Source organism: Liolophura sinensis, chromosome 9 (genome assembly GCF_032854445.1).
Source record: "Liolophura sinensis isolate JHLJ2023 chromosome 9, CUHK_Ljap_v2, whole genome shotgun sequence".
NCBI lineage: Eukaryota > Metazoa > Mollusca > Polyplacophora > Chitonida > Chitonidae > Liolophura > Liolophura sinensis.
Genome location: NC_088303.1, coordinates 26,663,603 through 26,675,818, shown reverse-complemented (window position 1 = coordinate 26,675,818; position 12,216 = coordinate 26,663,603). Strand labels below are relative to the sequence as shown.

At 39.0% G+C, this 12,216-nt stretch overlaps 2 protein-coding genes across 2 annotated transcripts; both read right to left on the bottom strand.

Moving 5' to 3' along the window:
* Positions 1 to 3,644: 3,644 nt before the first annotated feature.
* Positions 3,645 to 9,396, bottom strand: LOC135475751 (uncharacterized). The gene is made up of 3 exons (XM_064755687.1): positions 9,247 to 9,396; positions 4,277 to 4,372; positions 3,645 to 4,092 (listed from the first exon to the last, which is right to left on the bottom strand). Exons 1-3 carry the CDS (start codon positions 9,300 to 9,302, stop codon positions 3,645 to 3,647), a joined length of 600 nt encoding a protein of 199 aa, XP_064611757.1. The 5' UTR covers positions 9,303 to 9,396.
* LOC135474934 (uncharacterized) lies at positions 5,651 to 8,783 on the bottom strand. The gene is made up of 4 exons (XM_064754628.1): positions 8,725 to 8,783; positions 8,095 to 8,328; positions 7,601 to 7,742; positions 5,651 to 6,300 (listed from the first exon to the last, which is right to left on the bottom strand). The coding sequence occupies exons 1-4, from the start codon at positions 8,781 to 8,783 to the stop codon at positions 6,250 to 6,252; spliced, it is 486 nt and encodes a 161-aa protein (XP_064610698.1). The 3' UTR covers positions 5,651 to 6,249.
* Positions 9,397 to 12,216: the final 2,820 nt, after the last annotated feature.

Genomic DNA, 12,216 nt, shown 5'->3' with positions numbered 1-12,216 from the left:
GTCATCAATGCAATGTACAGACACTGGGCCAGTAAGAAAATAGCCAATCGAACTGTTTTCTTATGCTTCATACTGATCCGATGAAGAGGAGGGGGGAGAGAAAGGGTTGGGGGGGGGGGGGGGGGCAAGGTATTAACTTTAAATCCGCAAATTCGAAATGCTATGGGCTTGGCTGTCGATCTGTGCTTTCCTTACTCTGAACACGTGATCCCTGTAATCATCTGTCTGATCACAGATGTTACATTGTGACAGACCACAAGTCGATTGAAGATGTTGAAAGAGAACAGAATGGGCACGACCCCCAGAGCGTTAACCACCCCTACTCCACGGCTGTTGGTTGAAGAATTAAGTTCTCCATGCGTCAGCTGGTGAAGCCATGTGTGATAACTGATATATAGATAAATATTATATAATTATATAAAGAACCTTTGGAAGTTATCTTTAGTATATATTTATCTGTATTACCAAACAATATCAAAGTGTGTAAATTACACGTGTGTCCGTTATTTAAAAGACATTTATAACACGATAGCATTATTCACGTTATATACTAATGCATGGTCATATAACACCATCAACCACAAATAATAAAACCAATTTCCGTACATAGATGTACGTACATATTTCATGTACGGACTCAAGATGGTGATCTCAAGATCCGTGAAGTTGTCTTGAGAGTTTCGAGGTTCGAGACTTATATAGGCTTTCCGCGTGTTGAGAAGTACATATGGGGATTTAAACCCTGGGTGTGAAATTTTAACCCTCGAGCCGCAGGTGAAGGGTTAAAATTTCACACCTACGGATGTTCGTGGGTTATGGGTTCAGCCCGGTTTCCTCAAACCATAATTCTCGCCGCCGTCGTATAAGTGAAATATTCTTGAGTGCCGCGTAAAACACCAATCAAATAAATAAATAAATGAGTGAGTGAACAATGCTAAAGCAAAAACTCAACTTGATGGTGAACCGTATAAATGAATTTAATAAGAAACTCCGAGATCTATTCATCTTTGTAAACATCTATGTTCACTTTGTATACCGATGCTCTAACATGTACATGATGCTATATGTATGTCTTTCGCGTGGCAGACAAGGATGTACTCAGTAACATTCGACATATATATAGGGGGCCTAAAAGGGTCTACATGTAGTCCTTATCTTGGACCTTTGTCTAGAAAACAAAATGCAAGTTAATTGAATTATAATTAGGCCTATGTCGACATAGCAGACAACATATATATAGGGGGCCTATATATAAAGTACCCTTTATCTTGGGCCTTCGTTTAGAAAACAAACTGCCTAGCTGAATTTATCATCATGTCTATTTCCTAGTGATAAAATTAACTGGACCAGAAAAAACGCAACTGTTAAAAACTGGGCCGTTATCTCTGCAACTGGCCTAAGACAAGTTTAGAACTCTGTTGTTCTGCGGTTGGATTTCACCCAGGTCTTCACAATCGCACAGCACGCTCTCCAGGTTAAAATCAAAATCGGGGTGTTCAAAAAGTAGTAGGCTGCAGACAACTGTGTACTGCCGTCCTCGTAACCGCCTACTTTGAATATTGTAACTTTGAGTTTAACTTGTATCTACTTTGAGTAATTGTGACATCATTACTTTCAGCCGGATACTTTTGAACTCTGACCCCCTTCTCCAACTCTAAATGAACGCCCTGAAAATCAAAATACATATTTTCTCCATCGATCGAGATTACTGGTGAGTGGTGAACTAGTGCATCACTAGAGACGACGTCACTTGGCCTAGTTAATGATGACCATAGACTGTGTGCTAATGAACTGGTAGTTACAGTAGCGGGAAGTTTGACTGAAGGTGACATGATAGAGCTAGATAGTTTGGCAGACCTCTCAACTCTCACGCATTCGGCGTGAGACTCACGCATTCGGCGTGAGACTCACGCATTCGGCTTCAATCTCACGCTCTCACGCAGCTACTTTAAAATCTCACGCATTCTGAAGGTTTAGGGTAAAAAATAAAAAAAACACTGGTAATTGTTGGTTTGCTTATGATATTCAACTGACCAAAGTACGGGTCGTGTCTTCAGTCATCCGAGGGAATTTCGCATGTTTATTTTTAACCTCCCCAGAGTTGTCGTTCCTGCTTCACCTGAGAGTGGATTTGATGATATTGAATTCTTCGTTAAAAAATTTCCACACCATCTCCCCTCAACAACGAATGAGATCGAGAAGCTCCAAGAAGAGTTTGTGGAATATCAAATGCTGGAAAAAAGTCACATTCCAGGACAAATCTGGGACAGCGCCCGCGTCAAACCTACTGAAGATGATAATGACCAGGAACTGGACGAGACTTAGTCTTATTTCCGGATGGATGTCATTTGGGGGTCATCTTTCCTCTCTTAAATTAGTAGACGGCAGCTCTAGGTTTGGAAGATTGTGTAAAGTGGCTAAATTGATACTTATCCTACCACATTCCAACGCTGGCGAGGAGAGGGTATTTTCAATGGTGAGAAAAAACAAAACCGCTTTTCGAGGATCGCTGGGAGTAGAGGGCACGCTGTCCTCTTTGATGACCATCAAACTAGCGAACTGTCACCAATTTGAACCACCAAGTGAAGTCTTAACCAGCGCCAAGAAGGCCATTCGTGAATACAACTTGTTACACAAGAAAAAATAATCTTTTCAAATAATAAAAGAGCACTCACGAGTCACATTCTTGTAACCACTGGCAGTGTAATTGTTTTACCACTAGACCGATGATTCATCGGGCGTCGCCACCTGATTATAAATCTGTGTGCCACGTCACCTTATAAGGTTATAAACAGTCACAATGCCGTCTAGCTAGTGTAAATTGTTGCAGACTACTGGCTAATTACAAAGTGACTAATCTGATTATATTTTCATAAATATTTTACGAAGGCACTCCACGGTATTTAGATCACGTCATACATTGTACATTATCTTCGGTTTGTTGTGTGTTTGGATTGTTTCCACAATTTGAATAATTTCAGGGAAATACAGTTTCCAATCTGACAAATGGTGTTGGTTATTAGTATTGATTTTCCCCACAAAATCTGTATAGATTTGCATCAAAGCGCCTAAAACGAGATCCAAAACGAAGTAGAATACGGAAAGTTTCCTAACAATTCCACATTGTAATAGGGCCTACAGTAAGTTCACTCTTGGACTTCCAGTTTATTGTCTTAAGGAGAGAATAATATCAAAAGCAGTCCATATTTGCTGATAAATATGATGGTTATTCTTATGTAAAAATAGAAGATATTGTAAAAACCGTAAGTTAACATTGTCTAATGATTTGCAGTTTTATTCTCCGGAAATGAGCTAGAATGCATCTCCGGCAATCTAGAACCCCAGAGCTTCCAGGGGCCGCTGTCTAATAATTTGCAGTTTTATTCTTCGGAAATGAGCTAGAATGCATCTCCGGCAATCTAGAACCCCAGAGCTTCCAGGGGCCCAGGCGGCCCCTGGACCCTCGCCTAATTGGCTGGGATAGTAACCCAATCTCACTCCTTGGGAACATTTTAGGTTGAGAGGTCTGGTTTGGGCTTTGTTGATGATGACCTGGCAGTTACAGCAGCGGAAAGTATTGTCCTAGGTTGTATTCCAGAGATAGGCACACTAGGTTTCGTTGATGACAAATCAGCAGTCATTGCTTAAATTTTGACGTGTGACCGCCATAATTTGCGACGCGCTGAAGTTGAACTGTGAAAGTATCGTGGCCCCTGTGGCACGGATGCTGTGATTGGTATATATTTGGGACAGATTAGAATATCCACTAAGTTTGGACATGAAGCGTGATAAGGTGTCCTTTCCCCCTGGTTTTCCGGTAAACCAGAAACTTTCTTCATCCAGGAACGAATGTTTAGGTTCTGCCAGAGCCTGTCCAGATCAGAATGCAGTTTATCGATGTATGTTTGAAATAAAGGCACCCGACACATGAGTGAGTCTGGTTCTTCTGGCATGAAACCAGAAACATTATCTTTGTCACAAGCTCTATGATTTTTTGTCAGTTCGTCCACAGCCTTATGTACGTATTTCAGTCCAGTACTGTCCACTTTCACTGCAAATATGGCCTTAGTCATCTTTTCCATATTTTCAAGCCTTCATCGACAAAAGTACAGTCCCACGTCAAACATTACTTTATTTAATAACCCATCAGGGGTTTTGGGACTGAGGTGAATGGAGGAATAAATCTGCTTCCTGTCATTTTCACAAATGACAGGGTCATGGGTTTTTGGCCATGGCCAACTTGTTTCAGTTAATTATTTTAATGGCTGTCCTGTACATTTCATTTGCATCGGAAAATGCAGGGTCTCTGATGATGTTAGATTTCTTACAGTGGTGCAGAGCCTTCAAATAGCGATTTAATCCATACTGGAAACTTTCTTAGGAATTTGTACAGTCTTCGACGGTAGCTTTGACTTTTTTCTAGCAATTCTTCACTGGTATGAGATGCAAATCGTTTCTTGCCGCCTGTAGACACATCGACGTTATCCGCCATTTTTAGCGACAGACAACTCTAACAGACGACAGTAGGCCGAACTGAGTTATCCCCCTTATTATAATCTGGCGCGATAATACACCGATCCATTCGCGATATGATTGACGGACGATAAGCCAATCAAATTGCACAACGCGTTCACCCCTTTAGCTCCGCCCACAGGTTGGACAAAACTCCGACAACATGGCTGTTACAGTACTACATGACGCGTGAAACTGGTTGCAGAAGTCTAAGTAAACTCAGCCTCAAGACATCCTATATACTGTCTGAATGTTTGCCTCTTGTGAAAATGGTGAAGCATTGTTCATATGGGACTTGCAAATCTGATAGCAGGTACCCGGAAAAGTTAGGAGGAGCTAAATTTATTCCTTTCCCGAAGCCAAAGTCTGACCTGCAAAAATGCCTGCGCTGGATAGCCTTGTGTCGCCGTCCACATTCCCATCTCTACGTGGAAAAAATAACTGAGCATACATATATTTGTTCAAAGGTAAGTGAATCTACTTTGATGTATGTAATGGTTGTCGAAGCTTGGTAACTTTCTGTGAGGCTCCATCGCCGCTTATCTGTCAGATATTCATAAGGCGGTGGTGTTGTTGTACATGTAAAAGGCCTGTGCATGTGCGTTTGCGAATATTCCTTGTAACAAAGTTGTGTCCGAAATTTAGACTCTTTTGTTAATGTTCCACTGCCCCCACGTCCCTAAGTGCAATATTTTTTTTGTTTTTATTTTATTTTATTTTATGGGGTATAGGAGAGGGGAGGGATTGCCTTAACATGTTAAGTCTGTCATTATTGATTAGCATGTCCGCTTCTGGGCTGGGAGATCCAGGGTCAAACCTGGGTCTAGTCAGACCAGAAACTCTAACAGTGGGAGCTGTTGTGGGGTTAGAGCATCGACTGGTCGGCCCGGTGTCAGCATAATGTGACTGGGTGAGGGGGCTTGCTGGGTGTCTTTTTAGACATGTCTTGCTGAGGTACAACTGTAGCACCTTAAAAGAGCGGAGGAAATCCATCCTGCAACAAGGAGACACCGTCTGTATATGGTTGAAATACTGTTCATTAGGTTGTTAAACCCAAGCACTCTCTCACTTTTAATGAAATCTCACGAATACCAACTCATATGTGTCTTTATTTACTTACAGCATTTCATATCTCTCAGTGGACCTAATGAAGAATATCCTGATCCAAATGATGCTTTAAGTGGGGAATTTAGAAAATCACGCCGCCACGTATCATATGCCCAGAACAACACATTATCTGTTTCCAGGAATAGGTAACATTAATATTTTATTATAAGCAATCACAGTAGGTTGATATGAACAATATTTATCATTATGTAAACAATAACCAAGAGTATTTCATTAGTGTGTCATTAACTCTGAATATTCACACAGTTAAGTGTCCAGCTAAAATTTATTGAGGCTTATAGGAACTTTGGCACAGTTTACTTAATCTAGATACACAACACCACTTGCCATTAGTAGCAAGTTACTTTACTTCCCTTGTAGTGGGTGAATACTCCCTATTTCATGTTGTAAAGCCAGACAGTTGAAAGATGGTATGCTTAGTATGTGGTCACTGTGGGACACGACAGAAGGCAGATACCGGGTCTAAAGGAAAGATAACTCCACACTCTGGAAACGGGGAATATCCATCTCATTCCAAACTGAGTTTCGTTGTTGTGAGAAATTTTCCAGTAGCTATTTAATGGCATTACTGCCCAGTCAGTTAATCAGTCCTGTTCACTATTTACTATTTCAGTCTATCCTGAGTTGGATGTGTTCTCCATGGTTGCAAGAATCAGGCAGCTGGAAGAGGAAAACAATAAATTGATCAGAGACTTTGCCAAGAGGGAACTTCTAAATATTAATAAGTGCGATAAACAGTGTCAGACTGAGGAATTTAAACAGAGAGGTGGATTTGAAATTGAAGAAGTTGTTGAGTCAAATATTAAAAATTTGTTTAAGTTTTATACAGGCTTAACATATCCAGATTTCTGATGTTACTATCATTCCTCTTTCCCAGTGATTGTGCAAATCCAATTTCATATCCACAGAAAAGAAAGGGAACTAATGTAAAAAAATTCCCCTTATCACAACAAGATTTTATGTACCTGTGTCGACTCAGAACGGGGTTACATGTTAAAGACCTGGCCTTCAGATTTAATGTGAAAGTGCCAACAGTGTCAACAGTTCTCACCGGTGTTGCAAAATATATGTATGTCAGGTTAGGCTCCCTTAGCTATTGGCCACATAGAAATGTAATTATAGAAAACATGCCTGAGAATTACAAAGCTGATTTTCCGACTTGTTTAGCAATCCTTGATTGTACAGAGCTTAAATGTGAAAAACCGTCTTCCTTACAAGTACAGAGTCAGTGCTTTTCAGACTATAAATCATCCAATACCTTGAAGTCATTAGTTGTTTGTGACCCTAGAGGATCAGTTATGTTTGTTTCAGATTTGTTTTCTGGGTCAATTTCAGACAATGAAATTTGTGAACAAAGTGGGTTCTATGATTTTGTACCTGATTTGAAAGAACGGGGCTTCATTGGTGCTGGAGATGCACTAATGGCAGATAAGGGGTTTAGGATTGAAGGCATTCTGTCAGAATTTGATATTAATCTGAATATACCTCCACTTGCTTCAAGTGCAAAACCATCAAGTGAATCAGAAGTAAATGTGACTAAAAAAATTGCAGCACATAGGATTCATGTTGAACGGGCAATTAATAAAATAAAATGTTTTAAGTTACTGAGAAGAAAAATTCCAGTTAGCTTGTTTCACTGCATTAATGAAAATTGGTTTGTTGCTGCAATCTTAACTAATTTTCAAGATACTTTGGTAAAATTATAACTTTTGTACCATATATTACAATGTGGACAAACAATTTCATCATCAGGGGAAATATGGAGTCGTGACATACATAAAAGATTTAGAAACTGATGTGGAAATTGTGTAAAAAAAAACCCATTATAAATGATCGAGATATATGGATGACTATGATTGATTGTTCATCTGGTGTGGACTGATGGATTTGTAATATACTTGAAGTGTATTAAAGGATCCTAACCCAAAAATAATTAATTTCTTGTTATTGTTATACATACCTGTAAAGGTAACATTGAACCCTTCTGCACAATTCCATACTCTGTTTTTTCTGTGTGCAGTTCATCTTGCAGTAAATATGATAATGGTGTGGACTTGTCTACTTTCAACTTCTTTATGTCATCTTCCTTCAATTCTGGGATCCTGTTGGTAAAAATATAACACTTTCTGTCACAAAAAACTATCAGTTTCTGTCACAAAAAGTGCACTGATGACTTGATTTGTTGCTTGATGGAAAACATTTTTCAAAAAATATGAGGCCTTTGTGGTCTGGCGATTGACGGCGCTTGTAAATCTGCTTATTAGGTCACATCATGCGGACACCTGGCCAACCAGGCTACCCTAACAGCAGCTCCTACTGAATTGACAAAGGGTTTAACCTGGTTCTCTCAGGCAATTAGTGATGCTCTACAGGCCAATAAACTGAGCTGCACAGGCTGGTCACTGATGAGAGGAAGGATTTTGCACTGCTGTTCACACTGCGGTTAATAATTACCTAAGTGTTGGTGTAGAACAACACACTGGCCTTTTTCGGCGAGGTGTTGGCCTTGGTTTAGCGAAAACTATTGCAGCTACGGGCTCGGCATTGATCTTTGGGCCCCGCGGTTTGTGCCACTGTTGAGGCAAACTGGTACAAGCCAGCTGTGAAGGGATATCTTTCAGTCCCAAACGTTTATAGTGGCCAACTGTGTAGACGACGCTAACAGCATGAGAACATAGCCCAGTTATTCTATAAAAATAAAAAAGAAGATACCGGTACCATAACACTAGTGTGAGTTAACTTATGGGCTCAACAGCTCCGAATATTTTTTCGTAGTATGCAAATATACAACGTAAGTGAACCATCGCTAGACAGTCTTAACCTCAGAATTAGAAGTACAAGCTAAGTCTCTATTAGTTTCTATGGTACAGATTTTATTTTATAACGTATACAACAAAATTGAAGGCGCCAACGCGCTTTGGATAACAAACTATAAGTCTAAATCCAAGGCTAACGTCGAAACAACAACGACAACAGTTAAAATACCTGCCGCAGCATGTTAAACTTAAATCTACATTTATGAACATTACAAGATATTTATAATTATACACCAATTCACTACATAAACAGGAAAAGCACACATACCCAGCTTTACATGAACAATGACTGTCCGTGATTCTTCTCTCCTGGGTATGAATCGTCATGTCAATTCGATGAGGTTACTCGCTTTTCCTCATAGAACGATAGCATTTAGCACTGATATCGACAATATTTTTACTGGAACTGTTCACTTTGAGCGCATGAACGTAACCATTAACGAAAAAATTATACCCCCTCTCTTTTGCACGCTTGGTTAAAACGTTGGCATCGCCAAAATAATCGGTAGAAATTTCCTGAGGCAGCAAGTTGAAATTTGAACCGGCCGCCATGTTTACATTTTATGTCCGACCTTGGGCGTTGCTATGGCGTCGGCAAGGGAGGCGTGGCCTACGCGGCGAAAATGGATCGGTGTATTCCATTGCACAGGGTGTATATAACATTTAACACCCCCGATGTGATCCATATACCCTGTGTGGGCGTGTATATACTAACAGTCCAAAGACGCGCTTTTTTGTGTTTAAACGTCAACCACGTATGCGCATGCGCCGCGAGCGAAAACAGCTACACGTGTTTAACGAAGACGGTCTGACATTTGTGAGTAGGGCACAAAAGATAGATAACATGGAATTACCACTCTTACACGCCACGGAATTGGATAAAAATTGTCCAGAAAACCACGAAGCCGTCGGGGAATGTAATTCACTTGAGTTTGGCCGATGACACGTAAGTATTTTCTTGTTTTTCCGTTTCGCCGAATAAGTCGGTGGAAGGCTCTGTCCTCATATGCCTTACCTTCAAAAGTTCACTGCCGATTTCTTGGCCAACACGATAAGTGCATACTAAATGTGTGATATGTATGTCATCCCGCTTTTGCTTGTTTAGTTAAAGTAAGCAATTAAATATTATGTGTTATATGGAAGTCCTCCCCTCAGTGACTTCTTTGTTACTTTCGTTTTGTTTTGCTCAGACTGTTGAGTTATGTATTCGTACGTTTATATTCACATTCCAAAGACACGCTTTTTGTGTTTAAATTTCTGGTCAGTTTGGTTTCCTCACAATGTTTAGTTGCTCCATGTACTATCGTACGCGTTGTACAGAGATGTACAGTACTAGTACCACGTTGTCAAATTACACAAACACAACCCAACTTTCTAGTTCACTGTGATAATTTAAACAGCAATTATTCCATCACGAAATGGGGGCCTTCAGAGCACATGATAGTAGAAAGCATAAGAGTATACGAATAATGCTGACAACAGTGTGAGAGGAAAAACAGATGGAGATGATGATCATCATAACCATGGTATACCAGCATCTGTGAAGGAGATACATTTATGTAATGTGATGATTTTATGTTTTTTTTTAAATGCATTTTTGTTCTTTAAAGCACATTTAGTAAATCAAATGCACAACAGCTGTGAGACCAACTTATATTATTCCACTTTGAAATTCACATAAAAACATTACTGTCAGATGTTTTACAGTGACTTTTACAACTAAAATTCCAGATGCCAAGACAAATCAAGGCTCTTGAAGAATGCTGCTCATCATAAAATTTACTGACTAAACTTGGTAGAGGCAAGAGGAAGAAAACTGAAAGCATTGTTATAGAACTACAGGCAAGTATTTTGTTTCCATTTCCTTTATTAAACAAGTCTGAAACATACTGAATTGTCGCTGATTTGCTGTGTTGTGAAATAGAAAACTACTGCTGGTCCATGCCTGTATCCTCTCCAGTACTAATCATTGCCTCCTTCTTAGGATTTTCCAAACCATCATCCTTGTGCTTCTTTTGGAATATTATGTATTCAATCTGGAATAGTTCATAAATTTAACAAACTTCCATAGTTCAAGTAAGAGTCTGATATTTTCTGAAAGGTAGTAATTTGAGCTATTCTTGGTGAATATGGAAGAAAAACATTTTGCCAGATGCCTCCGGTATAACCTCTTTTAATTTATTGGCTTCAATTGCTAAAGAATGCTACATTTGTTCTTTGTACTTACCTGACAGGTTAAGCTCTATTGACCTCCCTTTAGTCCTCTGCTGATATGTTAAGTCATCGAAGATTTACATAAATTGAGAACTGATGATGGGATGGTAGTGATTACATGTGCAGAGGTGTTTGAAACTACACTTATATTGATTTAGTCCGAGTGGAAATTGAATAAATATGTTCAGATTTCTGTCACTTGTATTTATGCTGCTTTATGGTTTTTGAAATTCTGTTGCTTTTTTTTTTTAGATCTACTTCATAAAGACATGAGAATATTTGGACTACTGATACTGATTTTAATATTTAGAATTATGTAAGGACTCAATAATTTTTTTTCTATTCATTGGGTGTGTACAGGAAAAGAAAAAACAAAACACTATGCAAAGTGTATGAATCTGTGACTCATTGTTATTTTCAAATTTCCCACCTGTTGGTTGCTTATACTCATGTTTAGTTTTATACTGAGTTATAGGTAGTAAATGGTTCCTTTGATTTGATTCCTGGAATCTGACATTTATGACAACTGTGAAAAAGTTGGCCACTATCTTGACAAAGGTGGGTGGTTTACTCCAGGCACTTCAGATTCAGCTACCTATAAAATTGACCACCAGTATGTTAAGTGAAAAAAGCTTCAGTTTAGTGTTCCAACAATAATCAGGTATATAAATAGTGCAGCTGTTACACACTGAAGAGTGTTGTACCGATTGTCTTACTTTATATCATCATTTGTTTCAGCAATATTTGTTTGGCATTGAGCTGAATCTCATGAGTGCGTTCCCTATCAATGAACTTTTGATTTGATTCATTAAGATGTTTGACCACTTACATGACATGAAACATGTTGTAAACATCTTGTTTAGCTTATACCAAAATGAACACTTCCATGTGTTTAAAATCTGTTACAGACTATAAACAGGTAGACGTGTTTAATTATACTAAATACTATGATCAAAGTTAAACGTTATGTTAATCAACTAAACATCTCCATGCATTCACTCACAAAAAACTTTTTGATCCTAGTTTTACAGTAGGAATAGGGACAGAATGCTGGTTTGGCTAATGTTCAACACCATACCACTGTACTCAAGACTTTTAAACCTCTAAATTAATTGATTCAATGCCGACCAGTTTCATGGGTGGAGGAAACAGAGTTCTCTCAATGAAACAATACTCTGGTGAAGTACCCCGCATATACATGTATGTGACACAATGCCATATTGGTGAAAAGCAAATGGGCTACACTAATTTCATTCAAACAACACAATTAAGAGGGCGCCACAAATCACGGCTTCATTAAGAAAATCTTGTGTTGTCCTCTCATTGACAAGGCATGGGCTAAGTATACTAATCTGCTATGCATATAAATATAAGGCTGAATTTTTGGTGTCAGGTGTGGCATCTTAACTCGGCATGGAATTCCATGCAGGCATATATGACTGTTTTATAGCAGAGAGAAGAATCATTTTCAAATGCAACCAAACAGGAAATACAATTTATTAATGTCGCTAAGCTATTTCATTTATCGATATTGATAACTTATTTA

What these genes read in the sequence shown, in the direction of transcription:
- LOC135474934 (XM_064754628.1), bottom strand. Translation starts at nt 8,783, where the DNA reads ATGACGATTCATACCCAGGAGAGAAGAATCACGGACAGTCATTGTTCA. An exon ending in TGTTCTACACCAACACTTAG is followed by an intron (nt 7,743 to 8,094) that starts GTAATTATTAAC and finishes TTTTACCAACAG; the next exon opens with GATCCCAGAATTGAAGGAAG. An exon ending in GTTCAATGTTACCTTTACAG is followed by an intron (nt 6,301 to 7,600) that starts GTATGTATAACA and finishes TTCCTCTTCCAG; the next exon opens with CTGCCTGATTCTTGCAACCA.
- LOC135475751 (XM_064755687.1), bottom strand. Translation starts at nt 9,302, where the DNA reads ATGTTATCTATCTTTTGTGCCCTACTCACAAATGTCAGACCGTCTTCG. An exon ending in AGACCGTCTTCGTTAAACAC is followed by an intron (nt 4,373 to 9,246) that starts GTGTAGCTGTTT and finishes TTCCTAAGAAAG; the next exon opens with TTTCCAGTATGGATTAAATC. An exon ending in TTTTCCGATGCAAATGAAAT is followed by an intron (nt 4,093 to 4,276) that starts GTACAGGACAGC and finishes TTGTCGATGAAG; the next exon opens with GCTTGAAAATATGGAAAAGA.